The 17,812-nt window shown below is 51.8% G+C and overlaps 1 protein-coding gene across 1 annotated transcript; it reads left to right on the top strand.

Moving 5' to 3' along the window:
* Positions 1-7,046: 7,046 nt before the first annotated feature.
* Positions 7,047-10,539, top strand: LOC307073913 (NALCN channel auxiliary factor 1-like; the record flags this gene model as incomplete). The annotated part of the gene is made up of 3 exons (XM_079733868.1): positions 7,047-7,055; positions 8,148-8,319; positions 10,265-10,539. The coding sequence occupies 3 exons, from the start codon at positions 7,047-7,049 to the stop codon at positions 10,537-10,539; spliced, it is 456 nt and encodes a 151-aa protein (XP_079589994.1).
* Positions 10,540-17,812: the final 7,273 nt, after the last annotated feature.

Genomic DNA, 17,812 nt, shown 5'->3' with positions numbered 1-17,812 from the left:
CCCCTCCTCCTCCCTCCTCCTCCACCCTCCTCCTCCTCCACCCTCCTCCACCCTCCTCCTCCACCCTCCTCCTCCCTCCTCCTCCACCCTCCTCCACCCTCCTCCTCCCTCCTCCTCCACCCTCCTCCTCCTCCACCCTCCTCAACCCTTCTCCTCCACCCTCCTCCACCCTCCTCCTCCTCCTCCTCCTCCACCCTCCTCCACCCTCCTCCTCCTCCACCCTCCTCCTCCCTCCTCCTCCACCCTCCTCTTCCCTCCTCCTCCAGCCTCCCCCCTTCCCTCCTCCTCCTCCACCCTCTTCCACCACCCTCCTCCTCCTCCTCCTCCTCCACCCTCTTCCTCCACCCTCCACCTCCTCCTCCTCCTCCTCCTCCTCCTCCTCCTCCTCCACCCTCCTTCCTCCTCCTCCACCCTCCTCCTCCTCTCCTCCTCCTCCACCCTCCTCCACCCTCCTCCTCCTCCACCCTCCTCCTCCTCCTCCTTCTCCTCCTCCCTCCTCCTCCTCCTCCTCCTCCTCCTCCTCCTCCAGCCTCCTCCCTCCTCCTCCTCCTCCCTCCTCCTCCTCCTCCACCCTCCTCCTCCTCCTCCTCCTCCTCCTCCTCCCTCCACCCTCCTCCTCCAGCCTCCCTCCATCATTAAGCTGTGCGCTACGTTGTGTATGACTGTGTGGGTGTGACGTGTGTGCCTCTGTGTGTGTGTGTGTGACCTGCGTGTGTATGTTTGTGTTTGAGTGCGTATGTTTGTGCATGTGTATGTGTGTGTGTGTGTGTTTGCGTGTGCGTGTATGTGTGTGTGTGTGTATGTATGTGGGTGTGTGGGTGGGTGGGTGTGTGTGTCTGTGTGTGTGTCTGTGTGCGTGTGCGTGTGTGTGTGTGTGTGTGTGTGTGGTGGGCTGTTACTGGTTCCACTGGGACGGTGACACACTGTCGGGCCGGTCCCGAACGGACAGCCCCCTCGGGTTCTGCATGAATGAATTTGCATTCATTCATTATTCATTCACACAGTCATGAGCGGATCTCTCTAACATTTATTACTCATGTAGTGTGCCGCGCCACACACGCGCGCGCTGCGCGCGCCACAACACACACACACACACACACACACACCACCCACACACACACACACCACACACACGCACACACAACACACACACACAAAGCCACAAATACCTGACAGACGTTACCACGGCTGAGACTGAGGACAGAGGTTGCCCTATATACATATACTCTAGCTCGGTCGCTCTCGTCTCTCTCTCTGTCTCTCGGTCGCTCTCTGTCTCTGTCTCTCTGTCTCTGTCTCTGTCTGTCTCTGTCTCTCTCTCTGTCTGTCTCTCTGTCTCTGTCTCTGTCTCTCTCTCTATCTCTCTCTCTCTCTCTCTCTCTCATGAACCCCTTCAGTCTGGTGTGCGATGGATCCTTGCTGTCAGCTAATAGCATTAGCAGCTGAATGAGGGGCGTCTTTGTCCTCCTTTGTGTGTGTTCACATGCGTGTGTGTCTGCTCGGGACCATGTGTGTGTGTGTGTGCGTGCGGGGGGCTGTGTGTCAGACCCCTCTCCATCATGGGGCGCCGGGCCTTATGTGTTGTCACAGTCATTCAAATGTAACATGAAAGTAATTGAAAGCCACTCGGTGCGATGTGAGCGTTCTGCGCCGCACTTCCGATCCAATCAATGTTCTCTCTCGGGATCCCGGCCACCTGCAGCCAGCAGCACCTTGTGGGTCCCTGGCTCCTCCCCCACGCCGTCCCCGCTCTCTCTCTGCTCGCTCAGAGCCGATCGGTCCTGCTCTCTCCGCATTCGCTTCGTTGTAACGTCACGTCTGTAACCGCTTCTGACAGCGTCTGTGCGCGAGCCATTTGGAGAAGCTTCCAGGCTCTTCACGCTGTTTATATCCATTCAGCGCCATCCAGGCCAGGCTGTACATTCATGTGAGACATAATCTGTTATAATTCATCCAATTACCTTGCCATGGTATCACCGCAGCGCTATCGCTCCCCATCAGCTATGCAAAGACAGTGTTTACACAATAACTATTGCCTCCGTTTCAGCCATGGCTGTGTTTGTGCTTCATTACACTCATTGACTTTAGGACGTGTTTGGTCATGCAAGCTTGTTTGTTTGCCAATGTGAATGTTGCCATCCTACAACCCCCCCCCCCCCCCCCCCCCCCCCCCCCCCCCCCCCGAGGATAGTGTGTATGTTATGTTGTATATTCAGTATGTGTGTTTGTGTGTATCTCAGCGTGTGCGCGTGTGTTTGTGTACATGTATCTTTCAGTGTGTTTGTGTGTATTTCAGCGTGTGTGTTTGTGTACGTGTGAGTGTATCTTTCAGTGTGTGTGTTTGTGTGTACTTCAGCGTGTGTGTTTGCGTACGTGTGAGTGTATCTTTCAGTGTGTGTGTTTGTGTGTACTTCAGCGTGTGTGTTTGTGTACGTGTGAGTGTATCTTTCAGTGTGTGTGTGTATTTCAGCGTGTATGTTTGTGCATGCATCCATGCGAGCAGATTGAAAATTGCAATACGACCTTTCACCCCCGGCGTGTAGCGGTGGTCCCGGGGGACGCTGCAGCAGTTGCTCAGAGGGCATTGTGGGAAATGAGGAGGTGCTTTACATACTGGCTGCCGCAGTGGATCTCCTCCACTTGACTCCTCACCTCCACAACGACTCCTCGCCCAGCTCCAGTCGCCGTAAGCAACTCACGCTACCACGTAGCTGAGGGTCTGTAGCACGTAGCTGAGGGTCTGTAGCACGCAGCACGTAGCTGAGGTTCTGTAGCACGTAGCTGAGCGTCTGTAGCACGTAGCTGAGGGTCTGTAGCACGCAGCACATAGCTGAGGTTCTGTAGCACGTAGCTGAGGGTCTGTAGCACGTAGCTGAGGGTTTGTAGCACGTAGCTGCAGGTCTCTAGCATGAAGCTGAGGTTCTGTAGCACGTAGCTGAGGGTCTGTAGCACGTAGCTGAGGGTCTGTAGCACGTAGCACATAGCTGAGGTTCTGTAGCACGTAGCTGAGGGTTTGTAGCACGTAGCTGCAGGTCTCTAGCATGAAGCTGAGGTTCTGTAGCACGTATCTGAGGGTCTGTAGCATGTAGCTGCAGGTCTGTAGCATGTAGCTGCAGGTCTGTAGCATGTAGCATGTAGCTGCAGGTCTGTAGCATGTAGCTGCAGGTCTGTAGCACGTAGCTGCAGGTCTGTAACATGTAGCTGCAGGTCTGTAGCACGTAGCTGCAGGTCTGTAACATGTAGCTGCAGGTCTGTAACATGTAGCTGCAGGTCTGTAGCATGTAGCATGTAGCTGCAGGTCTGTAACATGTAGCTGCAGGTCTGTAGCACGTAGCTGCAGGTCTGTAGCACGTAGCTGCAGCACTGTAACGTAGCACGTAGCTTCTGCAGAACGATAAGCTAACACGTGGCTTCCTCTCCGTGGACGGTGTGACAGGAAGCTGCCATCACACCGCATCCCGCTGTCGTACCGAAGGCTTCATACACAACGTGTGACGACAGTATGGGGTCGAACGCACGCGCACACATTCATGTGTGACACACTTCATGCAGTGGGCCTTCATGCAGTGGGCCTTCATGCAGTGGCCCTTCATGCAGTGAGCCTTCATGTAGTGGGCCTTCATGCAGTGGGCCTTCATGCAGTGGCCCTTCATGCAGTGAGCCTTCATGCAGTGGCCCTTCATGCAGTGGCCCTTCATGCAGTGGGCCTTCATGCAGTGGGCCTTCATGCAGTGGCCCTTCATGCAGTGAGCCTTCATGCAGTGGGCCTTCATGCAGTGGGCCTTCATGCAGTGGCCCTTCATGCAGTGGGCCTTCATGCAGTGGGCCTTCATGTAGTGTGCCTTCATGCAGTGGGCCTTCATGCAGTGGGCCTTCATGCAGTGGCCCTTCATGCAGTGAGCCTTCATGCAGTGGCCCTTCATGCAGTGGGCCTTCATGCAGTGGGCCTTCATGCAGTGGTGCAGTTGCCCTTGCAGTGTTTCAGCAGCTCCAGCAGCAGCAGGAAGGAGCTGAAGGTGAAGGAGAGAGGCCTTCAGGGGCCACTCCAGACTAACACCGCGGGGCAGGAACAGAGCCGCATCCATTTACAACCCTTATGAGCCTCATCGTAACGCAATGACCAAGTCTGACAGGAACGGCTCACTCAGGTCTCTGACCACAGAGGGGAGCTTCAGGAGAAGAGAGGAGGAGGGAGGAGAGAGGAGGGAGGAGGAGCACTGAGAAAGGGAGAACTGAGAGAGGGAGGAGGAGGGAGAGGAGGAGGAAGGAGAGAGGAGAGAGGAGGGAGGAGAGAGGAGGAGCACTGAGACAGGGAGCGACGGGAGGGAGGAGAGTTAGAGAGCACAGCAACACAATAGATCCAGATATAGATCTGTATATCTATATATAGATACAAACAGAGAGACGCTCCCTCATACCGCCCCCCCCCCCCCACCCCCCATGGTGGAGGAGCGCTGCTTTCCATTCCTCCCTGGGGGGTCCATACAGCACAGAGAAGGCTCTGGGGGGTGGGGGGTTGGTCTCCAGTCATCCTCTCCATCCTGGGTGGGACTGATGGATGAACGGTCGTGGGGGGGGGGGGTGGTGGATGTGAGGAACGACCTGGAGTCTCCCCCCCTCCCTGAGCTCAGCCTCTGGACAGATGTGGTCTGATGGACAGGTTCAGGGACCACTCAGTTTGACCTCTGACCGCCGAGATGTGCTTCCAAATGACCTTCCTGGGGGGGGGGGGGCGCAATACAGCCCGGGGGTTACAGGTCTTCACTTTGTGTGCAACGTCTGGCTGATCTATAGCCTGATCTATAGCCTGATCTATAGCCTGATCTATAGCCTGATCTATAGCCTGATCTATAGACTGATGAGGAGCCTGGTCGGGCTGATCTAAGATCTGGTCCTGCTGGTCCAGAGCCCGGTAGGACGATGTGGTTCGGAGGCGCCTGCTTCTCTGCGTCGAGGGGCAGGGATCACAACACTAGACTCTACCTTCCAGACGGGACTTCCTGTGGCTTCCTTGCTTTAAGGCCACCGCTAATAGGTTGGGAACGGACTCCCTGCAAGGTGCCCAGTAGGAGAGAGATGGAGAGAGGGAGAGAGAGAGAGAGAGAGAGAGAGAGAGGGAGAGAGAGAGAGAGAGAGGGAGAGAGAGCGAGAGGGAGAGAGAGAGAGAGATGAAGAGAGGGAGAGAGAGAGAGAGAGAGAGAGAGGGAGAGAGAGAGGGAGAGAGAGAGAGATGAAGAGAGAGAGAGAGAGAGAGAGAGAGGGAGAGAGAGAGAGAGGGAGAGAGAGAGATGAAGAGAGGGAGAGAGAGAGAGAGAGAGGGAGAGAGAGAGAGGGAGAGAGAGAGAGAGAGGGAGAGAGGGAGAGAGAAGGCTATAGAGAGAGAGGACATGTTCAAAGAGCGTGTGTTATTACCTTTCAAAGATGCATATACAAACACACACACACACACACACACACACACAGACACACACACACACAAACACACACACACACACACACACATACCCATTCTGTGGAAGCTGACTGATTGCGTGTTAATGTCATAAAACATTATCTGCAGGTGAAATGAGACTGGGGGTGTGATTAACTAGGACTCTTGACATTGACAGCTCTGTGTGTGTGTGTGTGTGTGTGTGTGTGTTTCTGTGTGTCTTTGTATGTGTCTGTGTGTATCAGACATCTTTCCGGAACTAACCTTATCTTTCATCTGAAATGTAATTATGGACAGCACATGGTAATTCATCTCAGCGTGTGTGTGTGTCTCTGTGTGTGTGTGTCTGTGTGAGCGTGAGTGTGTCTGTGTGTGCCTGTGTGTTAGGTGTATGTGTGTCATTGTGTGCTTGTGCTTTAGGTGTGTGCATGTGTGTTAGGTGTGTGTGTGTCTGTATGTTAGGTGATGGGTGTGTGTGTGTGTCTGTGTGTGTGTGTGTGCGTGCGTGTCACCCAGTGAATGGCAGAGGAAGCGTCCACCTTGCCGTCCTATTGGATGTAACACGGATGATGATCATTGTAGCGGCCTCCAGTTCATCAGTCTGACAGGACGGCGTCCGCGCTTTGGCCCGGAGCTGACGACAGAGGGGCAGTCCGGAGCAACAGAACCCAGTGGATGAGGAGGATGGGGGGGCAGATAACTCCCTTAACGTCAGCACCGTAGATCCTCTGAACTGAGGATCAGTGGTTGAACTCCACCAGGTGTCATTCCTCCTCTTCCCCATTGGTCGAGGCGGACGCCGCCTGCAGGTCACGCCTCCCTGGGCGCCAGGCTGCTCTTTGTGTCAGTGGGACATTTACGTTTAGCGTCATTAGCAGACGCTTTTATCCAAAGTCACCAACAATAAGTCCATTTGTCAGAGGAAAGAGAAACAACAAAATATATCTGTCAGTACAGTAAGGATGTTCATAGAACCAAGTGCCAAGCATTAACCATCACTAGGTTAACCCATTCCCCGTACACAACAAAGATAACGCCTTGCTGTTGTATTCCATCCCCTTCTTGATTCCGCTGCTCTTAATGATCCCCTGTGCTCCTCGACATGCCATGGCGATGCCTCCCTCCTTCATTAACGTTGATTATCTGAGATCCCCCACCCCATCTAGAGGGTCTTCCCCCTGGATCACCAATCTGCTGTTTAAAGCGGTCCTGTATGTGTCATCTCATTGGTGGAGAACGCAAAGCGCCGGCCGTGACCGGGCGTTCAGGAGCTCTAAACGCTCCCCTCGTTACAAACTGCTCTTCAAACGGCGGGACCACCCCTGAAAGCGTTTTGTCGAAACCACACTAGTAAACATCCTACCACCAAGAACATGCTGTTGCCTTCTGCTCTCAGGCATGCACACGTTACACTCACGCACGCACGAGCACACACTTACACACGCACGCACGTGCACGCGCGCACGTACACACACCAAAGCCGTTCCCATATGCTGAGCTATAGGTGCGGGCGGTGATGGGGTGACTGCGGCGAGGTGTGAGCTAGCCCGCAGCGGGGCTGGCTGACGGAGCCTCCCTGTGGAGAGACTCCGGAGCCGCCGGCTAATTACCCAAGATGCTCGGAGTAAGAATACAATTAGAAAGACTCCAGCTGACACGTCGGGGAACCGAGGAACCAAATGAGAGGAATTGGAAGCTAAACGCGAGCAGCCGTTGTTGTTGTTGTGGTTCTGAATCCTGGCGGGCGTAGGGGAGGGTTTGTGTTTGGTGATGGGGACATACGTCTCCCGGCCGACATCACCAGACCCCACGTCGGACTGACGGGCGCTTTGTTCTGTGAAGACGGAACGCAAACCTGATGTTTAATAATGTTAAGATTATTATTATTGGTACATTCGATCGCGTGACCTTTGGTGACTCACAAACAACCAAACTATTTATTTTGTTTTTGTCAACTGGGATCGTATTCCCTTGTCCAATACCAGTAATGATACCAGTAACGATACCATTATTGATACCAGTAAAGATACCAGTATCGTTTACACATGAAACAAGCAAAAAAAACGACAATCCAGAATAACCAAACAGACTCAGTAGAGACACACTTAGTAGAGACACTTAGTAGAGACACTTAGTAGAGACACGCAGTAGAGACACTTAGTAGAGACACTCAGTAGAGACACTTAGTAGAGACACACTTAGTAGAGACACTAATTAGAGACACTTAGTAGAGACACACTTAGTAGAAATGCTTAGTAGAGACACAATTAATAGAGACACTTAGTAGAGACACTTAGTAGAGACACTTAGTAGAGACACACCCAGTAGACACACCCAGTAGACACACCCAGTAGATAAGCGCGTGCGGTCGTACTCAGAGGCCTGGCTGATATCTGTTGACTCTCACAAAGTGATGCTTCCCCAAGCAGCCACCCTGATTGGACAGCCAGGGGTACCGGGATGTCCAATCAATCCTGCTGAATCGATACAAGCAGAGGTCATGTGGGCTATGTTGTCTGTGTGCGTGTGTGTGTGTGTGTGTTTGTGTGTGTGTGTGTGTGTGTGTGTGTGTGTGCGTGCGTGCGTGCGTGCGTGCGTGCGTGCGTGCGTTGTGTTGTGTTGTGCGTGCATGTGTCTGCATGCGTTCCTCTTTGTGTATTCCCGTGTGTATGCGTGCCTCTGAAGCCCACCCTGTATAACTCATCCCCCCCTCTAGATGGTGTACAAGCCCTGGCTGTGTTCCCAGTACTTCCAGACCTCCCAGCTGGCCTGCAGCCGGAGGATCCCGTGCGGCCAGTACTGCCTGGAGGTGCAGCAGAGATGCCCCTTCATCCTGCCCGACAACGACGACCTCATCCACGGGGGCAGTCCCAGTTTTATATGCACAGGTATGGGGGTGAGAGAGGGAGTGAAGAGTGACGTGTGTGTAGCGTTGTGTGACAGTGTGTGTGTGTGTGTGTGTGTGTGTGTATGTGTGTGTGTGTGTGTGAGTGAGTGCGTGTGACGTTGTGGGACAGTGTGTGTGTGTTTGTGTGCGTGTGCGTGTGCGTGCGTGTGTGTGTGTGGGCTCAAACATGCGCTGTTATGGTTGTGAGGTCCGTGGTTACCGTGGTAACTCTGAGTCCGCCGTACCGTGGGACTGACTCTGCGTGCCCTTGAAACATCCTCCTCGCTCATCTCCGTTTGGTAATAATAGACACAACATGGCCACACACGATACCCTGCAGCCAGCAGCATGGAGACAACACACCGCCCTGAGAGGACAGCATTAGACGGTTTACATCGTTCCTCTGGGTCGTGTGTTCAGCTGAGCACCCGCGTTATCCTCAGGATCACATCGCCCTGCTCCCTTCCGCGTCATGACAAACCTGACAGTCAAAGACTATGGTACACATTGGTACTGTCACACTTCTTCCCCCTGGTGGCCGACGCTGGCAGCACGCTCTGTCAAACCCAAACGGCCGACTGATAAGAAAACTCTTTTTGCCCAGTTTAGAGAAGGTCCTTTTTGTGAATCGAATAATCTGCATTTCTCAGTGCAATGCGACCAGATTCTTGAGAGGTTCCTCTTGATGATGACGGATTGGATCAGCATTCAGTAATCAAGCGGATCGGCATTCAGTGATCCAGTGGGTCCGATGCCGTCGTCGTACAGTAGCAGAGCTGCAGGCTATTAGCAATGTCTGCACGCAGCCCGCTAGCTCCGGACGCCCAGTGAATACGAGATGACTGATGACAAAGCAGCCGGAGCTGAGGACATAAGGTCACTCAGAAAAGTGGCTGCCTGTGTGCATGTGTGAGTGTGTGCGCTCTGGTGTGTGCATGTGTATGTGAGACAGTGTGTGTGTATGTGTATGTGTGTGTGTGTGTGTGTTTGTGTGTGTGTGTGTGCACGTGTATGTGAGACTGTGTCAGTGAGTGTGTGTGTGCATGTGTGTGTGTGTATGTGAGACTGTGTGTGTGTGTGTGTGTGTGTGTGTGTGTGTGTGTGTGTGACTGCATGTGTATGTTTGTGTGTGTGGGTGTGTGTGTGTGTGGGTAAGACTATGTGTGTGTGCACGTGTATGTGAGACTGCTTGTGTGTGTCCGTGTACGTGTGTATGTGTGTGTGTGTGTGTGTGTGTGCATGTGACACTGCGTGTGTGTCTGTTTGCGTTCGCGTGTGTGTGTTCTCGAATGGATCACTTGAGTGCAGACGCAGGAGACATAAGCGCGCTCGTTATGCAGACTCTGTTCAGACTTAAGCTCCTCAGACAGAACCGTCTTCAAAGGCGCTCGCGTTAGCCGCCGCACAGCTTAGCTCCAGATAGCTACGCGGCTGTGCTATCTGAAGCTAAGCTGCGCTACGTTTCCTCTATTAGCCTCCGACCCTAACTGTGAATGCAACAACGGCAAGGAAGTCATGTGGCTGGGTGTCTGTGTGTGTGTCTGTGTGTGTGTGTGTGTGTGTGCGCATCTGTGTGTGTGCGAGCGCAATGAGCGTGCTTGTGTTTGCATGTGTGTGTTTATGCGCATGTGTGCGCTCGTGCGCATAAACGTGTGTGAATGTGCATGCATGCGTGTGGGCTCGTTTGTGTGTGTGTGTGTGTGTATGCATGTGTGTGCACATATGCTAATGTGTTTGTGCACGCATGCAAGCATGTGCATGACTGTGTGCATGCATGCATTGTGTGTATGCATTGTGAGCATGCATTGTGAGCATGCATTGTGTGTATGCATTGTGTGCATGCATTGTGTGTGTGCACGCACCCACGCACACCCTCTTGTGTGCGTGTGTGTGTACATGCGTGTGTGTGTACGTGCGGTGCGTCTCTAACGCTGCGCCCCCCCCAGGGCTGCTGGAGGACTTCCCGGCGGGCGTGTCCCGGGACGTGGAGTGCTGCGACGTGCGCTGGGGGCTGGCGGCGGGGGACCGCCTGAGGCGGAGCCACCCCCCCTGCCGCGCGGCGGCGCTCAGCTCCTCGGCCTCCGCGCGGCAGGGGGGGCTCTGCCTGCTGGTCCTGGTCCTCCTGCACACCGTGGCCAGCCTGACCGCCGCCCACAATGCAACGGGGCTGGGCCTCCCCGCCACCTCGCCTCTGGAGGAGAGCCCGGCCAATGAGGAGTGACAGAGCTGCCAGGAGCAGGGGGGGGGGATGGGGGTGGATGGGGGATCCCCTCACCATGGCAACCGATGAGGAGAATGAAAAGAGAAAAACAGCCACAGTGTGTGTGTGGGAGGAGGAGGGGCGGGGGGTGTGCGCCTGTCGACATTTTTTGATGTCTTCAGCGGGAGGAAGAGAAAACCTGGCGGGGAGGCGGCAGGGCGGGCCGGGGGAGCGGCGGAGACAGCCGACGGACGAATCAATCAACAGCAAACAATCAGTACGCAGTCCACAGGAAAACACGGCCGACATGACAGAACAAAGGGGACCGGAGGGGGTCCCGGCGGCGCCAGGGCCATCGACCACAGCCTTTTGTTGAGGAGCTCTGCTCCGGGCCGGCGTTCCGCTCCGGGTTTTATTTTTTAACACTGTGTTCCAGTTTCTTGATTTCTGTTGCACTGGTTGGCTTGGGAATAACACAATCATATATTTCTAATGCTTATCCTTTGTGTTTGTTCATGGGTCTCGTATGAGCGCAATTGTTTTATCAAAACTAAGGCGGATAATGTGTAAAAAAAAAAGGAAAGAATAAGATGAGTTTGTCGGTTTATGTATCTATATTTACAGCATAGGGTTGGATGGGTGTGCACGCAGATGTGTGTGCGTGTGTGTGAGTGTGTGCGTGTGCGTGTGTGTGAGTGTGTGCGTGAGGGTGTGTGCATGAGCATGTCCCCCCAAGGGAGCGAGTCCACCAAACCCAAATTAACGATCATAACCGGTGTTGAAGGCTGACCAGTAATGGTCCAGTAATGGACCAGTTACAGACCAGTAACAGGCCAGTAACAGACCAGTTACCGGCCAGTAACAGACCAGTAACCGGCCAGTAACAGACCCGTTACCGGCCAGTCACAGACCAGTAACAGGCCAGTAACAGACCAGTAACTGGCCAGTAACAGACCAGTAACTGGCCAGTAACAGACCAGTAACAGGCCAGTAACAGACCAGTTACCGGCCAGTAACAGACCAGTAACCGGCCAGTAACAGACCAGTAACAGGCCAGTAACAGACCAGTAACAGGCCAGTAACAGACCAGTTACCGGCCAGTAACAGACCAGTAACCGGCCAGTAACAGACCAGTAACAGGCCAGTAACAGACCAGTTACCGGCCAGTAACAGACCAGTAACCGGCCAGTAACAGACCAGTAACAGGCCAGTAACAGACCAGTAACCGGCCAGTCACAGACCAGTAACCGGCCAGTAACAGACCAGTTACCGGCCTCTAATCTAGACTGATCCCCATTCATTCAGATTCAGAGTGAACGGTCAATTGCAGAGTGGGTGGATTAAGGTTCTCCCTCGTTTTAGTTGCCATATTTCTACTATGTACTGGTCAAGCGTGTGACTGTATACTGTTAACAAGAACCAATGTCCAGGTTCAAGCCTACAAGGGAAATTTGTCACAGAATTTTCGCCATTGTCTTTGGGGATGATCTGATTTTCTTCTGTTAAAATATCTCTCTGTTAGCCCTAGCCATTAGCTTTTGTTATTTTTTATCGTCAGATAGCTCAGTGGTTGATTGTCTGGATTGTCTGGTCGACGTGGTTCTACATATTGAGCCAATGCTTTTTACTTTTATTATGTGGAGTCTTTATTCCTAAGGGTTCGAAATAATCAAAATGTCATTAGTTCAGAATGAGTTTTCATTGTCATGTAAGAAACAACAGGGCCTTTATTTTGAAAAGCAACACAATCAGAACTCTGACAGTGGGCATTTTGCATCCGGCCCCCCTTTGTCTGCGGTGGAGCGTGGCGTGGGAACTACCAACCGCCATGCCCGTATCTGTGGCTTCATATCTGTTTAATTGATCAAGCATTTTCAATGAGAATTGTCACAAGAATGATTTTAACTGCAAACTGTAAAACACGGACCGCAGCGACCCGAGCCACCAACACCACCGGATCAATCGCCACCGCCGCCAGAATGTAATCTGATGAGTGGGTGGAACCTCCTCTGGTTCCCTCAACTAATGTCTAATCCTTCTTTCAGTAACTGCATGTTAGAGCTGCAGTTAAACTTCCGCCTCGTTTGTTTATGCAGGGACTTTAGCCCCTTACCGCTAGCGTTAGCGTTAGCGAACCCCCCCATTCCCTCCTCCTCTCCCCGCCTCCCCCCTTCCCCCCCCCCCCCCCCCTCCGTAGCATGTCCTGGGAGGAGAGGTTCCTTCTGAAACATCACATCGCTCATCAAGTGAAGGGCTTACAACGATCAGGCGGCCAGAACCGTGCATACGTCCAGATCAACATTGGCTCAGCACACAGGGTACCTTACTGTTACACTGACAGGAACACACAAATCTCATTGGCCGTCACCACCAGGAAGTGCTCCTCCTACTGGTGGAGGAGGGTACCGCGGCGACCCGCCCCTTCGGCCACTAGCGGCTCCGACAGATCGGCATGGAAACTAAAGGGCTTACTTACGTTTTACTGCGGACTCTAGAGGCATCGTCTCGGGGGGAGGGGCTAGAGGCGGGAGATCAGGACTTTGAGTACTAACAGATGTCGCCGATGTTTTCCGCTCTTGTGTTGTTCTGTCGTCTTCTTCGTTCTTCGTCTTCGTAGTGGACTCGCGCTGCGTGGACCCCACTCTGACCATTAGAGTCTCCCAGCTGGTCTGACTGACGTTTGGACTAACCAAACCGTGCTCCTGCCACCTCAGCCGCCTGCTGGTGGATGGATGAACGCAGAACCTTCAGAGGAATTAGGAGCAGTGAAGTTCACACCTGAACACCTGAACACCTGACACTAGCATGAGGAGAAGGCTTAGGAAGGATGCCCTCTGGGAAGAGGGCTAGGTGTGTGTTTGTGTGTGTGTGTGTGTGTGTGTGTGTGTGTGTGTGTAAGTGTGTGTGTGGGTGGGCACACGCCTCAGCTTTGCATTTAGCCTACAGGTGTGTCTCGGAGTATGTGTGTGTGCAGGCCTATGGATGAATTTAATCTTTCACAGTAATTCGCTTTTGCAAGAAGTTATCATTAGCGTGTGGGTGAGACCCCTTGGCTTGCAGGTCTGTCCACCCCCGGAGAAGACACCGATTATTAGCGACCATATTAATCACGCAGCCCCGACAGGCTAGGGTACCCAGGACAGCTACCTCTGCTGGCTTGGCCTAAAATAAACCTGAGAGATGGTTGGGTGAGGTTTGCCACCAAGCTATTCATGACCCACACAGGGAGGGTGTGTGTGTGTGTGTGTGTGTGTGTGTGACTGGGAAAGAGAGAGAGAGAGAGAGCGAGAGAGAGAGAGAGAGAGAGAGACTAGTATAGAACCACAATCAGGACAAACAGAACTATAAAAACTAAACTGTATTTTTAACTAAAACACAACCATTGCAATATTTTTGTGTGCACATGGAGAGTCCGCAATACGTTTATGGACCCTTACCCAACCTGTGTCCTAAATACCAGCTGGTTTGAACCAGTCTGGAAGAGACATATAACCCGACTGTTGGGAATAGACCAGACCATCAAGAGCCAGGCCGTCAGGCCAGCTCTTCATCCCAGTAAAGGATTGGAGGTCTCTTGTCCCCCGCCCCCTCTCAGTGAACACACACACACCTGTTCTGCATGCAGCGCGGTGTGCTCAACACGGCAGAGTAGGTTCAGCGTGCTCTCTCCTCCTTCCTCCTCCTCTCCAGCCTGCTCTCTCCTCCTTCCTCCTCCTCTCCTCCTCCCGCTGACTGAAGAGAGGGCGTCAGAGGTCAGATCTGGCGTCTCGACCGGTTGCGTGCTGGGTGACGCCTCGCAGAACCCTGCAGAACCGGACTTCCTGTGTCCCGCCTCCTCCCCCCTCCTGTGTGAGCGACATGTGAAGCCTCTCGCTGGGGAGCCGGTGTGGAACAAGCAGGTTCTCCTACACCTCCTCCACCTCCCCTTCCACCCGCCCTCCCCGTGGTTCTGCCCCCCCCCCGTGGATCTATGCAGAAGCCCATTTCCTGTTTGTGTTGTGCATCTGTTCCCCAGTGTTCCAGCGGTGGACTCCAGGTTCTCTCGTGGGTCTTCAGTTCATGTTCCTTCTTCTTTCTGTGTCTCGTAGTGCGTCTGAAATCATTGATGTTAAGAGGAGAATGGGGGGGCCCCCAGCTTTGCAACCTAATTGAGGAGGGTTGTGGGACTGTGTGTGCGTGTGTGTGTGCGCACGCCTGTGTGTGTGTGTGTGTGTGTGTGTGTGTGTGTGTGTGTGCGTGTGTGGAAGAGGAAGATTTATGATTATAAAAACAAGGTTTAAAGGCATATAGAAGTATCATTGCGATTATGATTATTATGATTACTATTATACTACCGGTATATTGTAATATTATAGATGCTTTAGTTCAAGTAACTTCTTTAATTTTTTTACAACTGACTTTGATGAAATGATTTATAAAACGATCTCACTAGTCATGACCTTTTCGAAAAGTATGAAAACTACTAATAAAATGTGTTCTGATGAAAATAAATACAGACATATAATCTGTTTATATTCAGTGTTTGTTGTCATTGTTCTCTTTCAGTGCGCGTGTGAGATGGACGTCAGGCTGCCTGTGTGTGGGCAAAGACTAAGGAGTGTGTGCGCATTTGATTATGCGTGCGTGTGTGTGTGTTCATACGCCCATGTCTTCGGAAATGTTTTCTAATGTGTGAGATTGTAGAGTACTTATATGCGTGCGTTACTGTGTGTGTGTGTGTGTGTGTGTGTGTGTGTGTGTGTGTGTGTGTGTGAGAGAGAGAGAGAGAGAGAGAGAGAGAGAGAGAGAGACAGAGAGAGAGCGAGAGAGAGAGAGAGAGAGAGAGAGAAAGTTGTCGAAAGTTTGCCTCGGGCATCTCTTGTTAGAAAGTCAAACTTTCTAACACGAGACAAATCGATAAACTGCAAACATTCATTGGCTATTGATTATTGATCAACTGTACAAACACCTCCCAACGCCGCCTTCCCTCAGTTGTTTCACACGTCGATACAACCGTGTTGACATTCTATTATTCACAGCGTGAAGCACACACTCCTCTGCATGCATTCTGCCTCGGAGTGGAGCAGGCCTCTGTCGGACTCAGTGAGATGAGGGGTCAGGCTGGCGACCACCGCCTCCAGCGATCCATATTTCAGAGGGTTCGTCCATCTTATTAAAGGGCATGTCTTTATGACCAGGTGAGTCACCAGGTATAGATTGCTACATCGCACCCATTACACATTTAATGACCCTGAGAGCCCTGCAATTGACGGTGGTCGTCTGAAGGTCATTTCAGGGCCTTCGCCTGCGTCTATCAGCTGGTCCAGTTGTCAGTTCCCTAGGTAACTACATTACCTCTTCATTGCAGACGTGGCCCGCTCTCCCTGCGTGACTTGAATATCATTTAATATCAGTAGGCCCATACTATGTATATCTTGTTTTCCAATCCAATCTTTGATTGTTCTGTTGCTGTTACCAGGAAGCGTTGCCTGCACCCGCGAAAGTCAAGCAACTACAAACTTCAGACCCTTCAAACATGCCCTCTTTGCCATTCCCGCCCTGAAGGTTTACCTGGTGATTTAGAACCTGTAGGCATGGCTCATTTACCATTCCGCCTACTTCCAATATAAACTGAATTCTGACCTGTGTTCGAGAGATGCTTCATGAACCACCTCCAGAACGCAAGCCTGTTTACATTGTGTCTCTGAATAAACCACGTGTTGAACATTTACCATTCTCAGAGACATACCAAATCGGAAAAAACGACACCACAGGAGATTAAAATAACGTTTCTTCACTTGATAACGACGTCTATGTATTGTGTTACTGAGATGTTTACTTAAGTTACCAGCAAGCCCCGCTAGCACTGGCCGGTCACGTCTCGTAATACCACGTTTCACCGCAAGAGGTCACCGTCACCACAGCGTCCAGCCTCACCACGTTTCACCACCAGGGGCCGCCGTCACGCAGCGTCCAGTTTCACCACCAGGGATGGCCGTCCTGCAGCATCCAGTCCGACCTCATTGCAACACCAGAGCATGGAGAAGCGGCGCTGCCAAGACGGCGTATTCTCAGTTGTCAATCATGTCACAAGTACAATAATAAAAAAAAAAATGCTTGCTCTCACTTACCGGAACACTTGACGGAGAAGATCTTGATTGATCACTGGATCATTGTAAACAATACACTTCACACTATATTTAGTGGGGTGATGCGTTCTTGGGGGAACGGGGAGGGGAGAGGGGGAGGGAGGAGGAGGAACGAAGTCATTTGGGAGCTATGTTTGGAAGGGACTATATTTCCCATGTTTCTTATAATAGTAATGGGCACCACAACTTTCTGGTAATATGCTGCCCTCTATTCTGTAAGGTACTAATTATTACACGTCACACCTTTAAAAAAAGAAACAGAAACATTATAGATAAGCTCCTGACAGTAAACAATATTCCAACTGTCATTCGAAGGAATGTGAATTTAAATAATGTAATGGCATACTTTCACCAAGAGAGGTCACTGCTGCATACAAAGTAAAACCTACAGCAGCGCGCATCATTACGCAACTCCTCAAGTCCTCGTAATAAAATTGAGACAGCGCATCTGTGCTCTCGTCCAACTAGGTAATCCAAATATATAACACGATCACTAATACCATTTTGTGGAACGACATCTTGTTATTGATAAACATTTGTAAAGGAGGTAGCGTCAGCCGATGCGGGGGGAGCTGTGTTGGTAGACGCGTTGGGAGCTCAAGGTTCGGGTTCTGGTATCTGAGTACATTTTCTTAGTGATTCTTGGAGTGACAGCCAGTCGGGGAAGTCATTGTTCTGTCTTCAGCAGAGCAGCTATTGTCTCTGTCCCCGAGCGGAGAGGAGGCGTGAGGCGGCACAAGCCTCAAATCCACGACGGAAGGATTTTACATTCATAATATTAATATTATTATCATCATCGTTATTTCCAAATTAAGTGGGCCTTGTTTTGAAACCCGGGGAATTGCTGAGAGGGGTTGAGAAATATGAGCTTAGTTTTTGTTAAAGTTAAAGCTGCTAATGTCTTACGTAATGACCCCTCCTGACAGCTTTAAGTCCTTTGGCACACTGTTGCTTTTTTTTTTACTTGTTTATTGAGTGGAATGCGATAGCAGTGTGCGTGGCTGTGTATGTGTGTGTGTGTGTGTGTGTGTGTGTGTGTGTGTGTATGTCTATGTGTGTGTATGTTTGTGTGTGTGTGTGTGTGTGTTTGTATGTTTGTGTGTGTCTAAATGTGTGTGCGTGCGTGCGTGCGTGTGCCTCCATGCGTTTGTGCATGTGTGTGTGTG

Source organism: Pollachius pollachius (genome assembly GCF_949987615.1).
Source record: "Pollachius pollachius genome assembly, chromosome: 3".
Lineage (NCBI taxonomy): Eukaryota > Metazoa > Chordata > Actinopteri > Gadiformes > Gadidae > Pollachius > Pollachius pollachius.
This window is presented reverse-complemented; position numbering and strand designations above follow the sequence as displayed.